The sequence below is a fragment of the Pristiophorus japonicus genome, chromosome 32, assembly GCF_044704955.1.
Source record: "Pristiophorus japonicus isolate sPriJap1 chromosome 32, sPriJap1.hap1, whole genome shotgun sequence".
Taxonomy (NCBI): domain Eukaryota; kingdom Metazoa; phylum Chordata; class Chondrichthyes; family Pristiophoridae; genus Pristiophorus; species Pristiophorus japonicus.
In genome coordinates this window covers 8,788,090-8,809,513 of record NC_092008.1, presented here as the reverse complement: position 1 = coordinate 8,809,513, position 21,424 = coordinate 8,788,090, and the positions used below count along the sequence as shown (strand labels likewise).

The 21,424-nt window shown below is 56.9% G+C and overlaps 1 protein-coding gene and 2 non-coding genes across 3 annotated transcripts; all 3 read left to right on the top strand.

Moving 5' to 3' along the window:
• Window positions 1-5,871: 5,871 nt before the first annotated feature.
• LOC139240454 (large ribosomal subunit protein uL16) lies at window positions 5,872-20,906 on the top strand. Its single transcript, XM_070868987.1, has 6 exons — window positions 5,872-5,980; window positions 8,269-8,327; window positions 9,278-9,385; window positions 13,488-13,626; window positions 18,480-18,642; window positions 20,702-20,906. Exons 1-6 carry the CDS (start codon window positions 5,958-5,960, stop codon window positions 20,855-20,857), a joined length of 648 nt encoding a protein of 215 aa, XP_070725088.1. The 5' UTR covers window positions 5,872-5,957; the 3' UTR covers window positions 20,858-20,906.
• LOC139240647 (small nucleolar RNA SNORA70) lies at window positions 13,740-13,874 on the top strand. The gene has a single exon (XR_011588731.1). It is a non-coding gene; the product is annotated as a small nucleolar RNA SNORA70 (small nucleolar RNA).
• On the top strand, window positions 19,019-19,154 carry LOC139240646 (small nucleolar RNA SNORA70). The gene has a single exon (XR_011588730.1). It is a non-coding gene; the product is annotated as a small nucleolar RNA SNORA70 (small nucleolar RNA).
• Window positions 20,907-21,424: the final 518 nt, after the last annotated feature.

The following is a 21,424-nucleotide window of genomic DNA, read 5'->3' as shown; positions in this document are numbered from 1 at the left end:
TCCGGGTGCACTTTCTCCACCTCGGGCGGTCTGCGGCCAGGGACTCCCAGGTGTCAGTGGGGGATGTCGCACTTTACCAGGGAGGCTTTGAGGGTGGTCCCTTGTAACGTTTCCTCTGCCCACCTTTGGCTCGTTTGCCGTGAAGGAGTTCCGAGTAGAGCGCTTGCTTTGGGAGTCTCGTATCTGGCATGTGAACTATGTGGCCCTGCCCAGCGGAGCTGGTCGAGTGTGGTCAGTGCTTCGATGCAGGGGATGTTGGCCTGGTCGAGGACGCTAACGTTGGTGCGTCTGTCCTCCCAGGGGATTTGCAGGATCTTGCGGAGACATCGTTGGTGGTATTTCTCCAGCGACTTGAGGTGTCTACTGTACATGGTCCATGTCTCCGAGCCATACAGGAGGGCGGGTATCACTACAGCCCTGTAGACCATGAGCTTGGTGGTGGATTTGAGGGCTCGGCTTCAAACACTCTTTTCCTCAGGCGGCCGAAGGCTGCACTGGCGCACTGGAGGCGGTGTTGGATCTCGTCGTCAATGTCTGCCCTTGTTGATAGGAGGCTCCCGAGGTATGGGAAATGGTCCACGGTGTCCAGGGCCGGGCCGTGGATCTTGATGACTGGAGGGCAGTGCTGTGCGGCGAGGACAGGCTGGTGTTAAGCGTAAGGCCTATGCTTTCATATGCCTCAGTGAATACGACCACATCCTGGAGTTCAGCCTCGGTATGTGCGCAGACTCAGGCGTCGTCTGCGTACTGTAGCTCAACGACAGATGTTGGGGTGATCTTGGACCTGGCCTGGAGACGGCAAAGGTTAAGCAGCTTCCCACTGGTTCTGTGGTTTAGTTCCACTCCAGCGGGGAGCTTGTGGACTGTGAGGTGGAGCTTGGCGGCGAGGAAGATTGAGAAGAGGGTTGGGGGGGCGATGACGCAGCCCTGTTTGACCCCGGTCCAGACGTGGATTGGGTCTGTAATGGATCCCTTGGTCAGGATCACGGCCTGCCTGTCGTCGTGAAGCAGGCGAAAGGATGTTGACAAACTTTTGGGGGGCATCCGAAACGGAGGAGGACGCTCCATGGACCCTCGCGGTTGACGGTGTCAAAGGCCTTTGTATGATCGGAAGCGGCCATGTATAAGGGCTGGTGCTGCTCCCTGCATTTTTCCTGTAGCTGTCGTGCTGCAAAGACCATGTCCGTTGTGCCCCATAGGGGATGAAATCCACATTGTGATTCCGGGAGGAGCTCCTCGGCCGTAGGGAGAAGACGATTGAGGAGAACTCGAGCACAACTGGCTGACAGCAGGGAGATTCCCCTGTAGTTGCCGCAGTCGGACTTGTCTCCCCTTTTTTAAAGATGGTCACGATCACTGCATCTCTGAGATCTCCCGGCATGCTCTCCTCCCTCCAGATGAGAGAGATGAGGTCATGTATCCGCGCCAACAGCGCCTCTCCGCCATGCTTTACCGCCTCAGCAGGGATTCCATCCGCTCGCGTAGCCTTGTTGTTCTTCAGCTGTTTTATGGCTTTGCCGACTTCGTGCAGTGTTGGGGTTTCACTGAGCTGGTGGCGGGTCGCATGCTGCGGGATGGAGTCGAGAACACTCGAGTCAAAGGCAGAGTCTCGATTGAGGAGATCTTCGAAGTGCTCCTTCCATCGGGCCCCGACAGCCTCGGAGTCCTTGGTGAGTGTTTCCCCCGTTCTTGGACAGGAGTTGGGGGGGGATGGGGCCTTGGGAGTTTGGACCGTAGGTGACCTTGACTGCAGTGAAGAATCCTCGCATATCGTGGCTGTCGGCCAGTTGTTGTATCTCCTGTGCTTTCTCCATCCACCACCTGTTCTTTAGGTCCCGGGTTTTTTGTTGGACCTCAGCCTTGAGCCGTCTGTAACGTTGTTTTGCAGCTCCCGAGTTGGGTTGTTGCTTGAGGCTCAGAAATGCTCTGCGCTTGCGATCTCCTGATCATTTTCATCAAACCAGTGCTGGTGTTTTCTGGTTGAGTGACCAAGTGTCTCTTCACAGGCACTGGTTATAGAGGCCTGGAGGGCAGACCAAGCGCTATGGGGCATTCAGTATCTCAGGGTCATCAAGGCACGCCAGATTGGCTGTGAGGTGCTGGCTGTATAGGGCTCTCTTAGCTGGGTCTTTAAGTGCCCCGGCATTAACTGTTTTGCGGCACTGCTTCTGCTGTGGGGCTATGTTTATATCGATGATGGATCAGATTCGGTGATGGTCTGTCCAGCAGTCGTCCGCTCCTGTCATGGCGCGGGTGATGCGCACATCCTTGCGATCCCTGGCTCGGACGATGACATAGTCGAGCAGGTGCCAGTGTTTGGAGCGAGGGTGTTGCCACGATGCCTTGTATCTCTCCCTCTGGCGGAACAGGGTGTTGGCGATGAGGAGTTCATGTTCTAGACATTTTGTCCGGAGTAGGGTGCCGCTGGAGTTGGCTTTCCCCACCCCCTCTCTGCCAATCACACCTCCCCAGAGGGCTGTGTCTTTGCCGACCCTGGCATTAAAGTCACCCAGAAGGATCAATTTGTCGTCCGTGGGGACGCGGGACAGGGATGTCTCGAGGTTGGAATAAAAACCCTCTTTAGCCTCATCCGTTGCATCGAGTGTCGGGGGCGTACGCACTGATGACTGTGGCACATTGGCTTTGGGATAAGGTGATACGGAGAGTTATGAGGCGTTCGTTGACCCTGCAGGGGGAGTCTTTGAAGCGGTTGACCAGCTCATTCTTGACGGCAAAGCTGACTCCATGAAGGCGGCATTCTGCCTCTGGTTTCCCTTTCCAGAAGAAGGTGTCACCTCCACCATGTTCCTTCAGCTGGCCTTCTCCTGCCCGCCGGGTCTCGCTGAGGACAGCAATGTCAATGTCAAAACGTCGATGTTCCCGGGCAACTATGGCGGTGCGGCGTTCCGGCCTGTCGCTGTTGGGATTGTCTCTGAGGGTCCTGGCGTTCCAGGTCCCGAACTTCATGCTGACGGAGTGGAAAATGCCTGTGCGTGAGTTCTTTTAACGTGGGGTGGCCGCTGCACACGGGAAACCACACGGGCTTAGCCGAGCAAAGTCTTGGTCCAGTGGCAAGGGGGTCCAAGGCGACTGGAGACCAGGCACAGCTCGATAAGCCTATTGCCTATGGCGAAGTGTTGGCCGCGAGCTCAGCGCCGAGTAACGCCACTGATGGTAGATGGCCCGAGGCTGGGTTGGGGGCAGGCATTAGGAAGGTGACTTCCAAAGTTTTAAAGTATTAAAAGTTGATAAAGGTTCCTGATTTATTTCAAGAGTTTCTAAGAGTTGTTAAAACGTTTTAAAAAGTTTCTAAGAGTTGTGAAAAGTGTAAGCTGTAAATCAGTAATAGATGATAAAAGTTTCCCCAGTTTAAAAAGTTTCTCAAAGTTATTAAAAGTCAGAGATGTGGATCAATAATAGATAGTTAACAGTAATTCGGTTGAGAGTCTAAAATGTAAGTTTTAAAAGTTCTCCCAGATTGTTTAATAAGTTTAAAAGTTGGTCCAGGGGCTGGCTGTGGATGATTGGTGGTCACTGGGCGGGCGGGGCATGGGGTACAGTGACGTTATAAGAGGGGTGGGGCGTGGGGTATAGTGACGTTATTGGAGGGGCGGGGCGTGGGGTATAGTGACGTTATAAGAGGGGCGGGGCGTGGGGTACAGTGATGTTGTTAGAGGGGTGGGGCGTGGGGTATAGTGACGTTATTGGAGGGGCGGGGCGTGGGGTACAGTGACGTTGTTAGAGGGGCGGGGCGTGGGGTATAGTGACGTTATTGGAGGGGCGGGGCGTGGGGTACAGTGATGTTGTTAGAGGGGCGGGGCGTGGGGTACAGTGACGTTACTAGAGGGGCGGGGCGTGGGGTATAGTGACGTTGTTAGAGGGGCGGGGCGTGGGGTACAGTGATGTTACTAGAGGGGCGGGGCGTGGGGTATAGTGACGTTGTTAGAGGGGCGGGGCGTGGGGTACAGTGACGTTACTAGAGGGGCGGGGCGTGGGGTATAGTGACGTTGTTGGAGGGGCGGGGCGTGGGGTACAGTGACGTTACTAGAGGGGCGGGGCGTGGGGTATAGTGACGTTGTTAGAGGGGCGGGGCGTGGGGTATAGTGATGTTACTAGAGGGGCGGGGCGTGGGGTATAGTGACGTTGTTAGAGGGGCGGGGCGTGGGGTACAGTGACGTTACTAGAGGGGCGGGGCGTGGGGTATAGTGACGTTGTTAGAGGGGCGGGGCGTGGGGTATAGTGACGTTGTTAGAGGGGCGGGGCGTGGGGAGCAGTAACGTTATTGGAGGGGCGGGGCATGGGGCACCGTGACGCTATTGGAGGGGCGGGGCCGGATGTGCGTGTCAGCTCTAGAAGCGGGAGCGCGGGGCGCGTGACCTCTTTCCGGCGGAGCGGCGGGTGAGTGAGGAGCTCCGGGAGAGACCCGACACCCCGCTCCACCCGGGCCCACAGGGGGAGAGAGACCCGACACCCCGCTCCACCCGGGCCCACAGGGGGAGAGGGACCCGACACCCCGCTCCACCCGGGCCCACAGGGGGAGAGGGACCCGACACCCCGCTCCACCCGGGCCCACAGGGGGAGAGAGACCCGACACCCCGCTCCACCCGGGCCCACAGGGGGAGAGGGACCCGACACCCCGCTCCACCCGGGCCCACAGGGGGAGAGGGACCCGACACCCCGCTCCACCCGGGCCCACAGGGGGAGAGAGACCCGACACCCCGCTCCACCCGGGCCCACAGGGGGAGAGGGACCCGACACCCCGCTCCACCCGGGCCCACAGGGGGAGAGAGACCCGACACCCCGCTCCACCCGGGCCCACAGGGGGAGAGGGACCCGACACCCCGCTCCACCCGGGCCCACAGGGGGAGAGGGACCCGACACCCCGCTCCACCCGGGCCCACAGGGGGAGAGGGACCCGACACCCCGCTCCACCCGGGCCCACAGGGGGAGAGGGACCCGACACCCCGCTCCACCCGGGCCCACAGGGGGAGAGAGACCCGACACCCCGCTCCACCCGGGCCCACAGGGGGAGAGGGACCCGACACCCCGCTCCACCCGGGCCCACAGGGGGAGAGGGACCCGACACCCCGCTCCACCCGGGCCCACAGGGGGAGAGGGACCCGACACCCCGCTCCACCCGGGCCCACAGGGGGAGAGAGACCCGACACCCCGCTCCACCCGGGCCCACAGGGGGAGAGGGACCCGACACCCCGCTCCACCCGGCCCGGGCCCACAGGGGGAGAGAGACCCGACACCCCGCTCCACCCGGGCCCACAGGGGGAGAGGGACCCGACACCCCGCTCCACCCGGCCCGGGCCCACAGGGGGAGAGGGACCCGACACCCCGCTCCACCCGGGCCCATACACCCACAGGGGGAGAGCGCGGGATACAGACCCAACACCCCGCATAGTTGTATACACAGGGGGAGGGAGGGAGCTCCGGGGCACACCTCGGTAAACACACACAGGGGGCCTGGTCCACACACAGCCCGGGGCCCACAGTGAGGGAGAGAGCCCGGGGCCTGGTCCACACACAGCCCGGGGCCGGGTCCACACACAGCCCGGGGCCCACAGTGAGGGAGAGAGCCCGGGGCCTGGTCCACACACAGCCCGGGGCCCACAGTGAGGGAGAGAGCCCGGGGCCTGGTCCACACAGCCCGGGGCCCACAGTGAGGGAGAGAGCCCGGGGCCTGGTCCACACACAGCCCGGGGCCGGGTCCACACACAGCCCGGGGCCCACAGTGAGGGAGAGAGCCCGGGGCCTGGTCCACACACAGCCCGGGGCCGGGTCCACACACAGCCCGGGGCCCACAGTGAGGGAGAGAGCCCGGGGCCTGGTCCACACACACACACACCACCCCGGCCCACAGTGACTCACTCTCCCCTCCCATTGTCTCCACAGTGACAGCGCGCAGGACCCGCACCCACAGAGAGAGAGGCCACAGACACCGACACGCGATGGGCCGCCGACCCGCCCGCTGGTGAGTGAGGGGAGGGCCCCGGGCACTGAGCCCCCGCCGTCATTTTACCGTCGCGGCCTACTCCCAGCGCGCACAGCCTCGGCCTTTCCTAGCGACAGGCCACGTGGCGGGCTGCTTGTGTGTGTGTGTAATGGACGGGAGGCTGAGTCACAGTCTGTGGGGGGGGGGGGGGGTCTCGGGCCCTGGTTTGTGGGGAGAGGGGGGTCTCTGCCGCAGAGAGTTGTTGAGGCCAGTTCGTTAGATATATTCCAGAGGGAGTTAGATGTGGCCCTTACGGTTAAAGGGGTCAAGGGGTATGGAGAGAAAGCAGGAATGGGGTACTGAGGGAATGGTCAGCCATGATCTTATTGAATGGTGGAGCAGGCTCGAATGGCCGACTCCTGCACCTATTTTCTATGTCCCTGGTTTGAGGGGGAAGACTCATGACCCTGGTTTGGGATGGGGGGGGCTCGAGACCCTGGTTTGAGAGGAGAGGGGCTCGGGACCCTGGTTTGGGATGGGGGGCTCGGGACCCTGGTTTGGGATGGGGGGGCTCGGGATCCTGGTTTGAGGGGAGAGGGGCTCGGGACCCTGGTTTAAGGGGGCAGGCTCGGGACCCTGGTTTGGGATGGGGGGCTCGGGACCCTGGTTTGAGGGGGCAGACTCATGACCCTGGTTTGCACGGAGAGGGGCTCGGGACCCTGGTTTGGGATAGGAGGGCTCGGGACCCTGGTTTATGGGGGCAGGCTCGGGACCCTGGTTTAAGGGGGCAGGCTCGGGACCCTGGTTTGAGGGGAGAGGGGCTCGGGACGGGAGCTCAGGACCCTGGGGTGGAAGAGACTGCTGGTGTCATGACTCCTGCAGTTGAATACCCCCCCCCCGGGTGTTTTTTTTGTGCATGGAGTGTCTGTGACGCACCGCGTGGTCAAATAGCTTCCCCGTCTTTTTAATTAATTTTTTAAAACACACAGAAGATGCTGGACCCACTCGGCAGGTCAGGCCACGTCTGTGGAAAGAATTAATGTTTCAGTTCCATAACCTTTTGGCACAATTGAAGGAGGGAGAGGGTGCAGCGGTGGACTGCAGAACCGACCCTGTACTGGGACCCCGGAGAGGGTTCGGGGGTTAATGATCCCGCTAGTGCCGGGGTCCGTGAGGCATCTCCGGGGAGAAAGGGGGAGATGTTTATGGGATTGTCTGATGACGGATATAATCTGTTAATCGCTGTGTTTTGTTTTATTGGTTGCATCTTTACAATATTCTACTCCGATGAGCCTTTAAAGCTCGGCGGGGTGGGGGGGAGATTTGTTATGCTGATCGGTAAGTTTGTCTCGCGGCGTGCCAATAACGACAACCCACACAGATGTGTGGAGCACTGTGTCCGTGTGTTATAGTCTGTACAGGTTCCCCAAAACTGGGGTTAAAATGTTCATCCCGGGGGACGCTGTCAGCCAGTGGATCTCGACAGAGCCACACAATAACTCAAGTTAGGCAAGCTCTGCACTAATCGTCCTCAGCTCTTCATCTCCCAGCCCCTTCAACCACCCTCGTCAAGAGGCTGAATGGGCCTTCTCCAGTTCCTTATGTAACAGGCTCGAGGGGCTGAACGGCCTCCTCCTGTCCCTAATGTAACCAGCTCGAGGGGCTGAATGGGCCTCCTCCTGTTCCTAATGTAACCGGCTCGAGGGGCTGAATGGGACTCCTCCTGTTCCTAATGTAACAGGCTCGAGGGGCTGAATGGCCTCCTGTTCCTAATGTAACAGGCTCGAGGGGCTGAACGGCCTCCTCCTGTCCCTAATGTAACAGGCTCGAGGGGCTGAACGGCCTCCTCCTGTCCCTAATGTAACAGGCTCGAGGGGCTGAACGGCCTCCTCCTGTCCCTAATGTAACAGGCTCGAGGGGCTGAACGGCCTCCTCCTGTCCCTAATGTAACAGGCTCGAGGGGCTGAGCGGCCTCCTCCTGTTCCTAATGTAACAGGCTCGAGGGGCTGAACGCCCTCCTCCTGTCCCTAATGTAACAGGCTCGAGGGGCTGAATGGGCCTCCTCTTGGGCTTTAGCTCCGATCTTTCTTCTATCGAGTGATAGAAATTTCAGTCAACAAAAACACCGACACATCCAGGTTCTGGGCATCCCAACCTCAGTCACTGTGGGTGTGTGACCTGTGCTGTACCTGCCCTGGGAGTGTTTGATGGGACAGTGTAGAGGGAGCTTTACTCTGTTGTGGCTGGGACAGGATCTCCAATCTGGAGGAGCGGGTTACTGTGAGATTCGCCTGGTTTTGGGCGATGGTCTAACCCTCGTCTTTTAGTTACAGATACTGCAAGAACAAGCCGTATCCCAAGTCTCGCTTCTGTCGGGGCGTTCCTGGTTAGTATCCTGCCTTCTCGCTTCAGCTTGTGATTTTCACTCGTGTGTACACTCGTGGGCCTGCTATAAAACTACCCAGGTTGCTTGTGTTACAGGAAAGATGTGATCGCACTTGGAGAGGGTGCAGAGGAGATTTACCAGGATGTTGCCCGGACTGGAGAGTTTTAACACTGAAAAATTGGATAGCCTGGGGTTGTTTTCTTTGGAACAGAGGAGGCTGAGGGGAGACCTTATTGAGGTCTGAGGGGGCCTAGATAGAGTGGATAGGACGGACCTGTTTCCCATGGTGGAGGGGTCAACAACCAGGGGGCAGAGATTGAAAGTAATTGGGGGGAGGTTTCGAGGGGAAATGTCTTCACCCAGAGGGTGGCGGGGGTCTGGGGGGGAACTCGCGGCCTGAAAGGGCGGTAGAGGCAGAAACCCTCACCACATTTGGACGTGCGCTCGAAGCGCCGTAACCCACAGGGCTACGGATTCAGAGCAGGAAAGTGGGATTAGGCCGGGATGGCTCTTGGGTTGGCCGGCGCCACACGGACACGATGGGCCGGGATGGCTTCCTTCCGCGCTGTAAAATTTTTAGGATTCTGTGGTGCGCTTTGCGTAAAATGAGGGAAGACGGGATTTTGTTCGGCGCAGTTCCCGTATCCCGTCACATGCGCGTGCATTTTAAATGGGGTCGCCGCGGGTGAGAGATTCACGGCTTGGCGGGTGCAGGTTAGCGCCTGGTTGGGTTTAAACCGCCGATCTTTGGTGCACCTCATTGTGGGCCTGTCAGAGAACATGGCTTGGGTGATTCCGCTGTCGGCGGATAAACGCTGGGGTGGGGGCAGCTTGCTGGCTCCCGCAGTAAGCATCGCTGGGGCTGTGATCTCCCGGAAACCTGCGCGGTGTTCGAAGGCGGGTGTCTTAGGCCGCGGCAATTCACTCGTTGCCTCCTTTCCTGCCTTCAGATCCCAAGATCCGGATTTTCGACCTGGGCCGCAAGAAGGCCAAGGTGGACGAGTTTCCGTTATGTGGCCACATGGTGTCCGATGAATATGAGCAGCTTTCCTCCGAAGGTGAGTTGGGTGGAAGTGTTCTGGGGGGGGGGGGGGGGTCAATGCACGCCGGGGTCAGTAAAATGGTGGCTGCCTTTGTGACCGTGACCAAAAGCAATGTGTGAAGGAGGACACAAGAAATCTGCAAACATAAGAATTAGGAACAGGAGTAGGCCATCTAGCCCCTCGAGCCTGCTCCGCCATTCAACAAGATCGTGGCTGATCTGGCCGTGGACTCAGCTCCACTTCCCCGCAAAAGGACACAGACAGGCTAAGTGAGTGGGTGAAAATTTGGCAGATGGAGTATAATGTTGGAAAGTGTGAGGTTAACCACTTTGGCAGAAGAAAAACTCAAAAGAGCAAGTTATTATTTAAATGGGAGAAAGATTGCAAAGAGCCGCAGCACAGCGGGACCTGGGGGTACTTGTGCATGAAACACGAAAGGAAAGTCTGCAGGTACAGCAAGTGATCAGGAAGGCCAATGGAATCTTGGCCTTTATTGCAAAGGGGATGGAATATAAAAGCAGGGAAGTCTTGCTACAGTTATACAGGGTATTGGTGAGGCCACACCTGGAGTACTGTGTGCAGTTTTGGTTTCCATATTTACAAAAGGATACACTTGCTTTGGAGGCAGTTCAGAGAAGGTTCACTCGGTTGATTCCGGGAATGAGGGGGTTGTCTTATGAGGAAAGGTTGAGGAGGTTGGGCCTCTGCTCATTGGAATTCAGAAGAATGAGAGGTGATCTTATCGAAACGTATAAGATTATGAGGGGGCTCAACAAGGTGGATGTTCCCACTGATGGGGGAGACTAGAACTAGGGGGCATGGTCTTAGAATAAGGGGCCGCCCATTTAAAACTGAGATGAGGAGAAATTTCTTCTGAGGGTTGTAAATCTGTTGTATTCGCTGCCTCAGAGAGCTGTGGAGGCCGGGACATTGAATAAATTTAAGACAGAGATAGACAGTTTCTTAACCGATAAGGGGATAAGGAGGCGGGAAGATAAGTGGAGCTGAGTCCATGATCGGATCGGCCATGATCTTATTGAATGGCGGAGCAGGCTCGAGGGGCCGAATGGCCGACTCCTGCTCCTATTTCTTATGTAAACTATCCCTCCTGGACCTGTCTGCAGCCTTTGACACGGTTGACCATTCCATCCTCCTCCCAACACCTCTCCTCCACCGTCCAGCTGGGTGGGACTGCACTCGCCTGGTTCCATTCTTATCCATCTAATCGTGGCCAGAGAATCACCCGCAACGGCATCTCTTCCCACTCCCGCATCGTTACCTCTGGTGACCCCCCAGGATCTGTCCTTGGCCCCCTCCTATTTCTCATCTATATGCTGCCCCTTGGCGGCGACATCTGAAAACACGAGGACAGTTTCCACATGTACGCTGACACCCAGTGCTCCCTCTCCACCACTTCTCTCGATCCCTCCTCGGTCTCTAAATTGTCAGACTGCTTGTCCCACATCCAGTACAGGATGAGCAGAAATTTTCTCCCAATTAAATACTGGGAAGACCGAAGCCATTGTCTTTGGTCCCCGCCACAAGCTGTGTTCCCTAACCCCTGACTCCATCCCTCTCCCGAGCATCAATCTGAGGGTGAACAAGACTGTTCGCAACCTCTGTGTCACACTGGTCCCCTGAAATCGAGGTGTTGCTTAACCGGGAGACGATGGAGGTCGGCGAGCACAGTGGGGTGATGGGGGAGCGGGACTCGGTGCGAGTTAGGACACGGGGCAGCGAGCACAGTGGGGGAGCGGGACTCGGTGCGAGTTAGGACACGGGGGCAGCGAGCACAAGGGGTGATGGGCGAGCGGGACTCGGTGCGAGTTAGGACACGGGGCAGTGGGGTGAGCGGGACTCGGTGCGAGTTCGGACACGGGGGCAGCGAGCACAGGGGGTGATGGGTGAGTGGGACTTGGTGCGAGTTAGGACATGGGGGCAGTGAGCACAGGGGGTGATGGGTGAGCGGGACTCGGTGCGAGTTAGGACACGGGGGCAGTGAGCACAGGGGGTGATGGGTGAGCGGGACTCGGTGCGAGTTAGGACATGGGGGCAGCGAGCACAGGGGGTGATGGGTGAGTGGGACTTGGTGCGAGTTAGGACATGGGGGCAGTGAGCACAGGGGGTGATGGGTGAGCGGGACTCGGTGCGAGTTAGGACATGGGGGCAGTGAGCACAGGGGGGTGATGGGTGAGCGGGACTCGGTGCGAGTTAGGACACGGGGCAGCGAGCACAGTGGGGGAGCGGGACTCGGTGCGAGTTAGGACACGGGGCAGCGAGCACAAGGGGTGATGGGTGAGCGGGACTCGGTGCGAGTTAGGACACGGGGCAGTGGGGTGAGCGGGACTCGGTGCGAGTTCGGACACGGGGGCAGCGAGCACAGGGGGTGATGGGTGAGCGGGACTCGGTGCGAGTTCGGACACGGGGGCAGCGAGCACAGGGGGTGATGGGTGAGCGGGACTCGGTGCGAGTTAGGACATGGGGGCAGCGAGCACAGGGGGTGATGGGTGAGTGGGACTCGGTGCGAGTTAGGACACGGGGTCAGTGAGCACAGGGGGTGATGGGTGAGTGGGACTCGGTGCGAGTTCGGGCACGGGGGCAGCGAGCACAGGGGGTGATGGGTGAGCGGGACTCGGTGCGAGTTAGGACATGGGGGCAGCGAGCACAGGGGGTGATGGGTGAGCGGGACTCGGTGCGAGTTAGGACACGGGGTCAGCGAGCACAGGGGGTGATGGGTGAGCGGCACTCGGTGCGAGTTAGGACACGGGGCAGCGAGCACAAGGGGTGAGCGGGACTCTGTGCGAGTTAGGACACGGGGCGATGGGTGAGCGGGACTCGGTGCGAGTTCGGACACGGGGCGATGGGTGAGCGGGACTCGGTGCGAGTTCGGACACGGGGGCAGCGAGCACAGGGGGTGATGGGTGAGCGGGACTCGGTGCGAGTTAGGACATGGGGGCAGCGAGCACAGGGGGTGATGGGTGAGTGGGACTCGGTGCGAGTTAGGACACGGGGTCAGTGAGCACAGGGGGTGATGGGTGAGCGGGACTCGGTGCGAGTTAGGACATGGGGGCAGCGAGCACAGGGGGTGATGGGTGAGCGGGACTCGGTGCGAGTTAGGACACGGGGTCAGCGAGCACAGGGGGTGATGGGTGAGCGGCACTCGGTGCGAGTTAGGACACGGGGCAGCGAGCACAAGGGGTGAGCGGGACTCTGTGCGAGTTAGGACACGGGGCGATGGGTGAGCGGGACTCGGTGCGAGTTCGGACACGGGGCGATGGGTGAGCGGGACTCGGTGCGAGTTCGGACACGGGGGCAGCGAGCACAGGGGGTGATGGGTGAGCGGGACTCGGTGCGAGTTAGGACATGGGGGCAGCGAGCACAGGGGGTGATGGGTGAGTGGGACTCGGTGCGAGTTAGGACACGGGGTCAGTGAGCACAGGGGGTGATGGGTGAGCGGGACTCGGTGCGAGTTAGGACATGGGGGCAGCGAGCACAGGGGGTGATGGGTGAGCGGGACTCGGTGCGAGTTAGGACACGGGGTCAGCGAGCACAGGGGGTGATGGGTGAGCGGCACTCGGTGCGAGTTAGGACACGGGGCAGCGAGCACAAGGGGTGAGCGGGACTCTGTGCGAGTTAGGACACGGGGCGATGGGTGAGCGGGACTCGGTGCGAGTTCGGACACGGGGCGATGGGTGAGCGGGACTCGGTGCGAGTTCGGACACGGGGGCAGCGAGCACAGGGGGTGATGGGTGAGCGGGACTCGGTGCGAGTTAGGACATGGGGGCAGCCGAGTTTTGGATCACCTCTAGTGTACGTACGGTCGAACGTGGGAGGCCGGCCAGGAGTGCGTTGGAATAGTCAGGTCTAGAGGTAACAAAAGGGCAGTTTCAAAAGATTGAAGAAAGCTTTTGGAAAGCTGAGCCAGGGCTTGAGGCGATGGTGCGGTGGCCTTGAGATTGAGGGATTGCACTGGAGCATCAGCTGACAAGGGGCGCAGAAGACCGATTGTGTTTTGTCTCTCGAACCTCGTGCGGAGCAGGGAGGAGGGGAGGGAGTGCTTTTGGTCTGGGCTGCCGATGTTGGGTGTTTAATGCCTGTTCCCCTTTCCCTCCCCCAGCTCTGGAGGCAGCCCGAATCTGCGCCAACAAGTACATGGTGAAGACATGTGGCAAGGATGGGTTCCACATCCGTATGCGTCTGCATCCCTTCCACGTCATCCGGATCAACAAGATGTTGTCGTGTGCTGGTGCTGATAGGTGAGGACCGACCGGTGAAGGGGGTTCATCCTGGCTCGCCGGGGTGTGGAGAGCCAAACCCCTCCCGATTCCTGGCTGTGTTTTGACTGGTTGCTCTGCTGGGGGGGTGGGCCTTGCAGTCAATTAAGCCGACCGGCGTTTTGTCTTGGTCAAATGCCGGTGTGCAATGTCTGCGTACAGCAACTCTCTGGTTGTGTATGTGCTTTGTAGCTCAGTACAAAACACGCTAAGGGACCTCTGAGACAAGTGCTTGTGTGTGTGTCTGCTAAAAACGTACACTCGATCATCCAAAACCCGGCTGTCCCCCGTTTCCCCCCCCCCCGGTGTCCTAAGTCGCACAGAGTCACAGGAGAAACGCTGAAATTTACAGCGCAGGAGGAAGCCATTCCGGCCCATCGTGTCCGCGCCGGCCGACAAAGAGCCGCACGACCCTCAGTCAGCAGCCCTGAAGGTTACATATAAACCCATGAACAATGGCGGAAAGGCAAAGAGCACCCAGCCCAACCAGTCCGCCTCACCACAACTGCGACACCCCTCACACTGAAACATTTTAACTCCACCCCAACCGGAGCCATGTGATCTCCTGAGAGAGGCAAAAACCAGAGTAACAACCCAGGACAATTTAGAGAGAATAAATTGGGAAAATTCCTCTCCGACCCATCCAGGCGATCGAAACTAGTCCCGCTCACCCATCAACCCCCCCCTCATGCTCGCCGACCTACATTGGCTCTCGGTTGAGGAATGCCACGATTTCAAACTTCTCATTCTCGTTTAGAAATCCCTCTGTGGCCCTTGCCCCCCCCCTCCCCTCCCATGCCTATCTCTGTACCAAGCTCATGGTCTACAGGGCTGTAGTGATACCCGCCCTCCTGTATGGCTCAGAGACATGGACCATGTACAGTAGACACCTCAAGTCGCTGGAGATATATCACCAGCGCTGTCTCCGCAAGATCCTGCAAATCCCCTGGGAGGACAGACGCACCAACGTTAGCGCCCTCGACCAGGCCAACATCCCCAGCATCGAAGCACTGACCACACTCGACCAGCTCCGCTGGGCAGGGCCACATTGTCCGCATGTCCCCCGACACGAGACTCCCAAAGCGAGCGCTCTACTCGGAACTCCTTCACGGCAAACGACTCAAAGGTGGGCAGAGGAAACGTTACAAGGGACCACCCTCAAAGCCTCCCTGATAAAGTGCAACATCCCCCACCGACACCTGGGAGTCCCTGGGCCAAAGACCAGTCCGCCTTAAGTGGAGGAAGTGCATCCGGGAGGGCGCTGAGCACCTCGAGTCTCGTCGCCGAGAGTGTGCAGAAACCAAGCGCAGGCAGCGGAAGGAGCGTGCGGCAAACCAGTCCCACCCTCCCCTTCCCTCAACCACTGTCTGTCCCACCTGTGACAGGGACTGTGGTTCCCCGTATTGGACTGTTCAGCCACCCGAGAACTCAATTTTAGAGTGGAATCAGAAAATAGGTGCAGGAGTAGGGCATTCGGCCCTTCGAGCCTGCACCGCCATTCAACAAAATCATGGCTGATCACCCACACCAGCACATCTCCCCCACACCCCCTGACACCCCCAGCCGCAACGACCACATCCAACTCCCTCCCGAACACATCCAATGAACTGGCCTCAACAACTCTCCGCGGCAGGGAACCCCACAGGCCAACTACTCCCCGAGTGAAGAAGTCTCTCAATCCCAGCCCCAAACAGCCCACCCTACATCCCAAGAGCATGCCCCCCACCCACCCCCAACTCCGAGGGACTGCCTATGATGATGATGAATCTCCAGCCCCGCAACTCCCCAGAGATGTCTGCACTCCTCAAATTCTGCCCTCCTGAGCATCCCTGATTATAATCGCTCCACCATTGGTGGCTGGGCCCCAAGCTCGGAATTCCCTCCCTAAACCTCTCCACCTCTCTTTCCATTGAGACACTCCTTAAAACATAGAAAATAGGTGCAGGAGCAGGCCATTCGGCCCTTCGAGCCTGCACCACCATTCAATATGATCATGGCTGATCATGCAACTTCCGTGCCCCATTCCTGCTTTCTCTCTATACCCCTTGATCCCTTTAGCCATAAGGGCCACATCTAACTCCCTTTTGAATATATCTAATGAACTGGCCTCAACAACTTTCTGTGGTAGGGAATTCCACAGGTTCACAATTCTCTGGGTGAGAAGTTTCTCCTCATCTCAGTCCTCAATGGCTTACCCCTTATCCTTCGACTGTGACCCCTGGTTCTGGACTTCCCCAACATCGGGAACATTCTTCCTGCATCTAACCTGTCCAATCCAGTCAGAATTTTATATACTTCTATGAGATCCCGTCTCATTCTTCTAAGTTCCAGTGAATATAAGCCCAGTCGATCCAGTCTTTCTTTCTTATGTCAGTCCTGCCATCCCGGGAATCAGTCTGGTGAACCTTTGCTGCACTCCCTCAATAGCAAGAATGTCCTTCCTCAGATTAGGAGACCAAAACTGAACACAATATTCCAGATGAGGCCTCACCAAGCCCCGGTTCAACTGCAGTAAGAACTCCCTGCTCCTATACTCAAATCCTCACGCTATGAAGGCCAACATGCCATTTGCTTTCTTAACCGCCTGCTGTACCTGCATGCCAACTTTCAATGACTGATGTACCATGACACCCAGGTCTCGTTGCACCTCCCCTTTTACTAATCTGTCAGCATTCAGATAATATTCTGCCTTCCTGTTTTTGCCCCCAAAGTGGATAACCTTATATTTATCCACATTATACTGCATCTGCCATGCATTTGCCCACTCACCTAACCTGTCCAAGTCACCCTGCAGCCTCTTAGCGTCCTCCTCACAGCTCACACCGCCACCCAGCTTAGTGTCATCTGCAAACTTGGAGATATTACACTCAATTCCTTTGTCTAAATCATTAATGTATATTGTAAATAGCTGGGGCCCTGTGGCACCCCACTAGTCACTGCCTGCCATTCTGAAAAGGACCCGTTTATCCCGACTCTCTGCTTCCTGTCTGCCAACCAGTTCTCTATCCACGTCAGTACATTACCCCCAATACCATGTGCTTTGATTTTGCACACCAATCTCTTGTGTGGGACCTTGTCAAAAGCCTTTTGAAAGTCCAAATAAACCACATCCACTGGTTCTCCCTTGTCCACTCTACTAGTTACATCCTCAAAAAATTCCAGAAGATTTGTCAAGCATGATTTCCCTTTCAAAAATCCATGCTGACTTGGAGTGATCCTGTCACCTACCTCTTTGACCAAGCTTTTGGTCATCGGCGCTAATTTCTTATGTGGCTCGGTGTCAAATGTATCTGTTGAGTCTTATATCATTGCTGTGAAGCGCCTTGGGACCTTTTACTACGTTAAAGGCGCTATATAAATACAAGTTGTTTGGTGGGTAGTTCCTCATCGATGCGTGGAAAGCGGGTGTAGGATATTCTATTTCATTAGCTCGAGTCGAGGTGAGCATGCCTCCATAATCATAGAAGTTTACAGCGCGGAAGGAGGCCATTTCGGCCCATCGTGTCCGCGCCGGCCGACCAAGAGCTACCCGGCCTCATCCCACTTTTCCCGCTCTGGGTCCGTAGCCCTGTAGGTTACGGCACTTCAAGCTGCACATCCAAATGTGGTGAGGGTTTCTGCCTCTACCGCCCTTTCAGGCCGTGAGTTCCACCCCAGACCCCCACCACCCTCTGGGTGAAGACATTTCCCCTGTAAACCTTCTACCAATTACTTTAAATCTAAAACCCCCCCCCCCTGGTTGTTGACCCCTCTGTTAAGGGAAACAGGTCCGTCCTATCCACTCTATCCAGGCCCTTCATCATTTTATACACCTCAACAAAGTCTCCCCTCCGCCTCCTCTGTTCCAAAGAAAACAACCCCAGCCTATCCAATCTTTCCTCATCGCTAAAATTCTCCAGTCCCGGCAACGTCCTGTTAAATCTCGGTACTCTCTCCAGTGCGATCACATCTTTTCTAAAATGTGACCAGAACTGCACGCAGTACTCCAGCTGTGGCCTAACTAGTTTTATACAGTTCAAGCATAACCCCTACTGCTCTTGTACTCGGCTAATAAAGGCAAGTATTCCGTCTGCCACCTCGATCCTGTTATCTTAGCTGTGAGTTCTGTCGGTGAATGTGTGTGTGCCGATATAAATAATCAGGAAGGCAAATTAATTGTTAAGCTTTATTGCCAGGGAGGAGGAGTATAAAAGCAGAGAAGTCCTGCTACAACTGTACAGGGCGCTGGTGAGGCCACACCTGGAGTACTGCGTGCAGTTTTGGTCTCCGTATTTATGACGATACACACTTGCACTGGAGGCAGTTCAGAGAAGGTTCACTCGGTTGATTCCGGGGATGAGGGGGTTGACTTATGAGGAAAGGTTGAGCAGGTTGGGCCTCTACTCATTGGAATTCAGAAGAATGAGAGGTGATCTTATCGAAACGTATAAGATACTGAGGGGGCTCGACAGGGTAGATGCAGAGAGGATGTTTCCCCGTCGTGGGAGGAATCTAGAACTGGGGGGGGGGGGTATAGTCTCAGAATAAGGGGTCGTCCATTTAAAACGGAGATGAGGAATTTCTTCTGAGGGTGGTGAATCTGTGGAATTCTCTGCCCCAGAGAGCTGTGGAGGCTGGGTCATTGAATATATTTACGGTGGAGATGGACAGAATTTTGAGCGATAAGGGAGTGAAGGGTTATGGGGATCGGGCAGGGAAGTGGAGCTGAGTCCATGATCGGATCAACCATGATCTTATTGAATAACGGAGCAGGCTCGAGGGGCCGAATGGCCGACTCCTGCTCCTGTTTCTTACGACACTGATCTCTCTCTCTCTCTCTCTCCCTCTCTCTGCAGGCTCCAGACTGGAATGCGTGGGGCCTTTGGTAAGCCCCAGGGCACCGTGGCCCGAGTCAACATTGGCCAGGTCATCATGTCCGTGCGCACCAAGACCCAAAACAAGGAGCATGTGATCGAGGCTCTCCGCAGGGCCAAGTTCAAGTTCCCTGGGCGCCAGAAGGTAACTCGGCGACGGTTTGGGGAGTGGGGGGGGTATCCTGTACTGAAAGGGTCATATGTGCATCCAGACCTCCGTAAACCGGACGTTTTTGCGAGGCGCAATCTGCCGCCGACTCGGTCAAGGATTCCAGATTTCAGGCGAGAAAAGTCGAGTCTCAAGTCCGGACGCCGACCAAACTCTTGATTTCGGGCCTCGCCCGGCTTAAAACCCGGCGAGGATTCCGGATTCCGGACCGCCGGTTTTCTTGGCTGAAATCCGGGAAGCCCCGAAAGCTGGAGCGGAATCTGTCCCCGGGGATTTGGATTTCGGGCGTTGTACCTGCCGTCGGTTCCTGGCCTGCCCAGGGTTGGGTGGTTGGGCGGGGGGGGGGGGGGCCTTGCAGTCAATTAAGCCGACCGGCTTTTTGTCTTGTCGAATGCCGGTGTGCAATGGCTGCATACAGTAACACTCTCTGGTTGTGTATGTGCTTTGTCTCTCCATACAGAGCGCTCTAAGGGACCTCTGAGACATGTGTAAACCGCGGCCACCAGCTTGAGCTGTGAGGCGTGCGCGCTTTTGGGGTGGAATTGTCGAGTTTGTCCACCTCGACGCGGCTGTGTGCATCTGCTGTCTCCTGTACGTAAGAAAAAGGAGCAGGAGGAGGCCCCTCGAGCCTGCTCCGTCCGCCATTCAATAAGATCGCGGCTGATCCGATCATGGACTCAGCTCCACTTCCCCGCCCGCTCCCCATAACCCTTCACTCCCTTATCGCTCAAAGATCTGTCTATCTCCACCGTAAATATATTCAATGACCCAGCCCCCCACAGCTCTCTGGGGCAGAGAGTTCCAAAGAGTCACGACCCTCAAGAGAAGAAATTCCTCCTCCTCCATCTTAAATGTGTGAGGAGGACACAACAAATCTGCAAAAGGACACAGACAGGCTAAGTGAGTGGGCAAAAATTTGGCAGATGGGGTATAATGTTGGAAAGTGTGAGGTCATGCACATTGGCAGAAAGAAAAATCAAAGAGCAAGTTATTATTTAAATGGAGAAAGATTGCAGAGTGCCGCAGTACAGCGGGACCTGGGGGTTACTTGTACATGAAACACAAAAGGTTAGTATGCAGGTACAGCAAGTGATCAGGAAGGCCAATGGAATCTTGGCCTTTATTGCAAAGGGGATGGAGTATAAAAGCAGGGAAGTCTTGCTCCAGTTATACAGGGTATTGGTGAGGCCACACCTGGAGTACTGCGTGCAGTTTTGGTTTCCATTTTTACGAAAGGATATACTTTGGAGGCAGTTCAGAGAAGGTTCACTCGGTTGATTCCGGAGATGAGGGGGTTGACTTAATGAGGAAAGGTTGAGTGGGTTGGGCCTCTACTCATTGGAGTTCAGAAGAATGAGGTGTGATCTTATCGAAATGTATAAGATTATGAGGGGGCTCGACAAGGTGGATGCAGAGAGGATGTTCCCACTGATGGGGGAGACTAGAACTAGGGGGCATGGTCTTAGAATAAGGGACCGCCCATTTAAAACTGAGATGAGGAGGAATTTCTTTTCGGTTGTAAATCTGGAATTCGCTGCCTCAGAGAGCTGTGGAAGCCGGGACATTGAATATATTTAAGACAGAGATAGACAGTTTCTTAACCGATAAGGGGGCGGGCAGGGAAGTGGAGCTGAGTCCATGATTGGATCAGCCATGATCGTATTAAATGGCGGAGCAGGCTCGAATGGCCGACTCCTGCTCCTATTTCTTATGTTCTTATGGGTCCCTTCTTCTGAGCATTGCGATAGTGTTGTTCAATGCTCAGCATCCCAGCTTTCCATCTCTGGCCGCCCGTGTCGTTTTAATGTCGCGCGCCGGGTGGGGTGCGAGTGGCTGGGGGGTGGGTTCCTGCTCCTGATTACTGTGTGGCACTTAGTGGTTGTGTGTGTGCTGCACTCCACAGTGGAATATCACTTGGGGTGGGGGGGGGGGGGGTGGGGGATACATTGTTGGTTCACATCAGGAGGGAGTGCGATGTGGTGTCGGTGTGTGTGTGGCCTCTGCTGACCTCTCTACCTCCCCCCTCTCCCCTCAGATTCACATATCGAAGAAATGGGGATTCACCAAGTTCAACATGGCGGACTTTGATGACATGGTGGCTGAGAAACGCCTGGTTCCTGACGGCTGTGGGGTCAAGTACATCCCCAGGAGAGGTCCTCTTAACATCTGGCGTGCTCTCCACGCCGTGTAAATGTGGCTTCCTCAAAGCGTTTAAAAATTAAAAAAAACTATAGACAGTGTATTCCGTCTTCTGAATTCCTGCGGTGTCCTGAGCGGCTCCTGGTCACTCAACCGGAAGTTTTACAGTCCCTCCAATCCGTGCTGTTCATTTCGTCCCATTGAGGGCGGCGCTCCCTCGGTCCCGCCCCTCCGACAGCGCGGCGCTCCCTCGGTCCCGCCCCTCCGACAGCGCGCCGCTCCCTCGGTCCCGCCCCTCCGCTGGTGCGGCGCTCCCTCAGCCATCATCATCATAGGCAGTCCCTCGGAATCGAGGAAGACTTGCTTCCAATCTAAAAGCGAGTTCTTGGGTGGCTGAACAGCCCAATACGGGAACCACAGTCCCTGTCACAGGTGGGACAGACAGTGGTTGAGGGAAGGGGAGGGTGGGACTGGTTTGCCGCACGCTCCTTCCGCTGCCTGCGCTTGGTTTCTGCACGCTCTCGGCGACGAGACTCGAGGTGCTCAGCGCCCCTCCCGGATGCACTTCCTCCACTTAGGGCGGACTGGTCTTTGGGCCCAGGGACTCCCAGGTGTCGGT

What these genes read in the sequence shown, in the direction of transcription:
- LOC139240454 (XM_070868987.1), top strand. Translation starts at nt 5,958, where the DNA reads ATGGGCCGCCGACCCGCCCGCTG. An exon ending in TGAGCAGCTTTCCTCCGAAG is followed by an intron (nt 9,386 to 13,487) that starts GTGAGTTGGGTG and finishes TCCCTCCCCCAG; the next exon opens with CTCTGGAGGCAGCCCGAATC. An exon ending in AGTTCCCTGGGCGCCAGAAG is followed by an intron (nt 18,643 to 20,701) that starts GTAACTCGGCGA and finishes CTCTCCCCTCAG; the next exon opens with ATTCACATATCGAAGAAATG.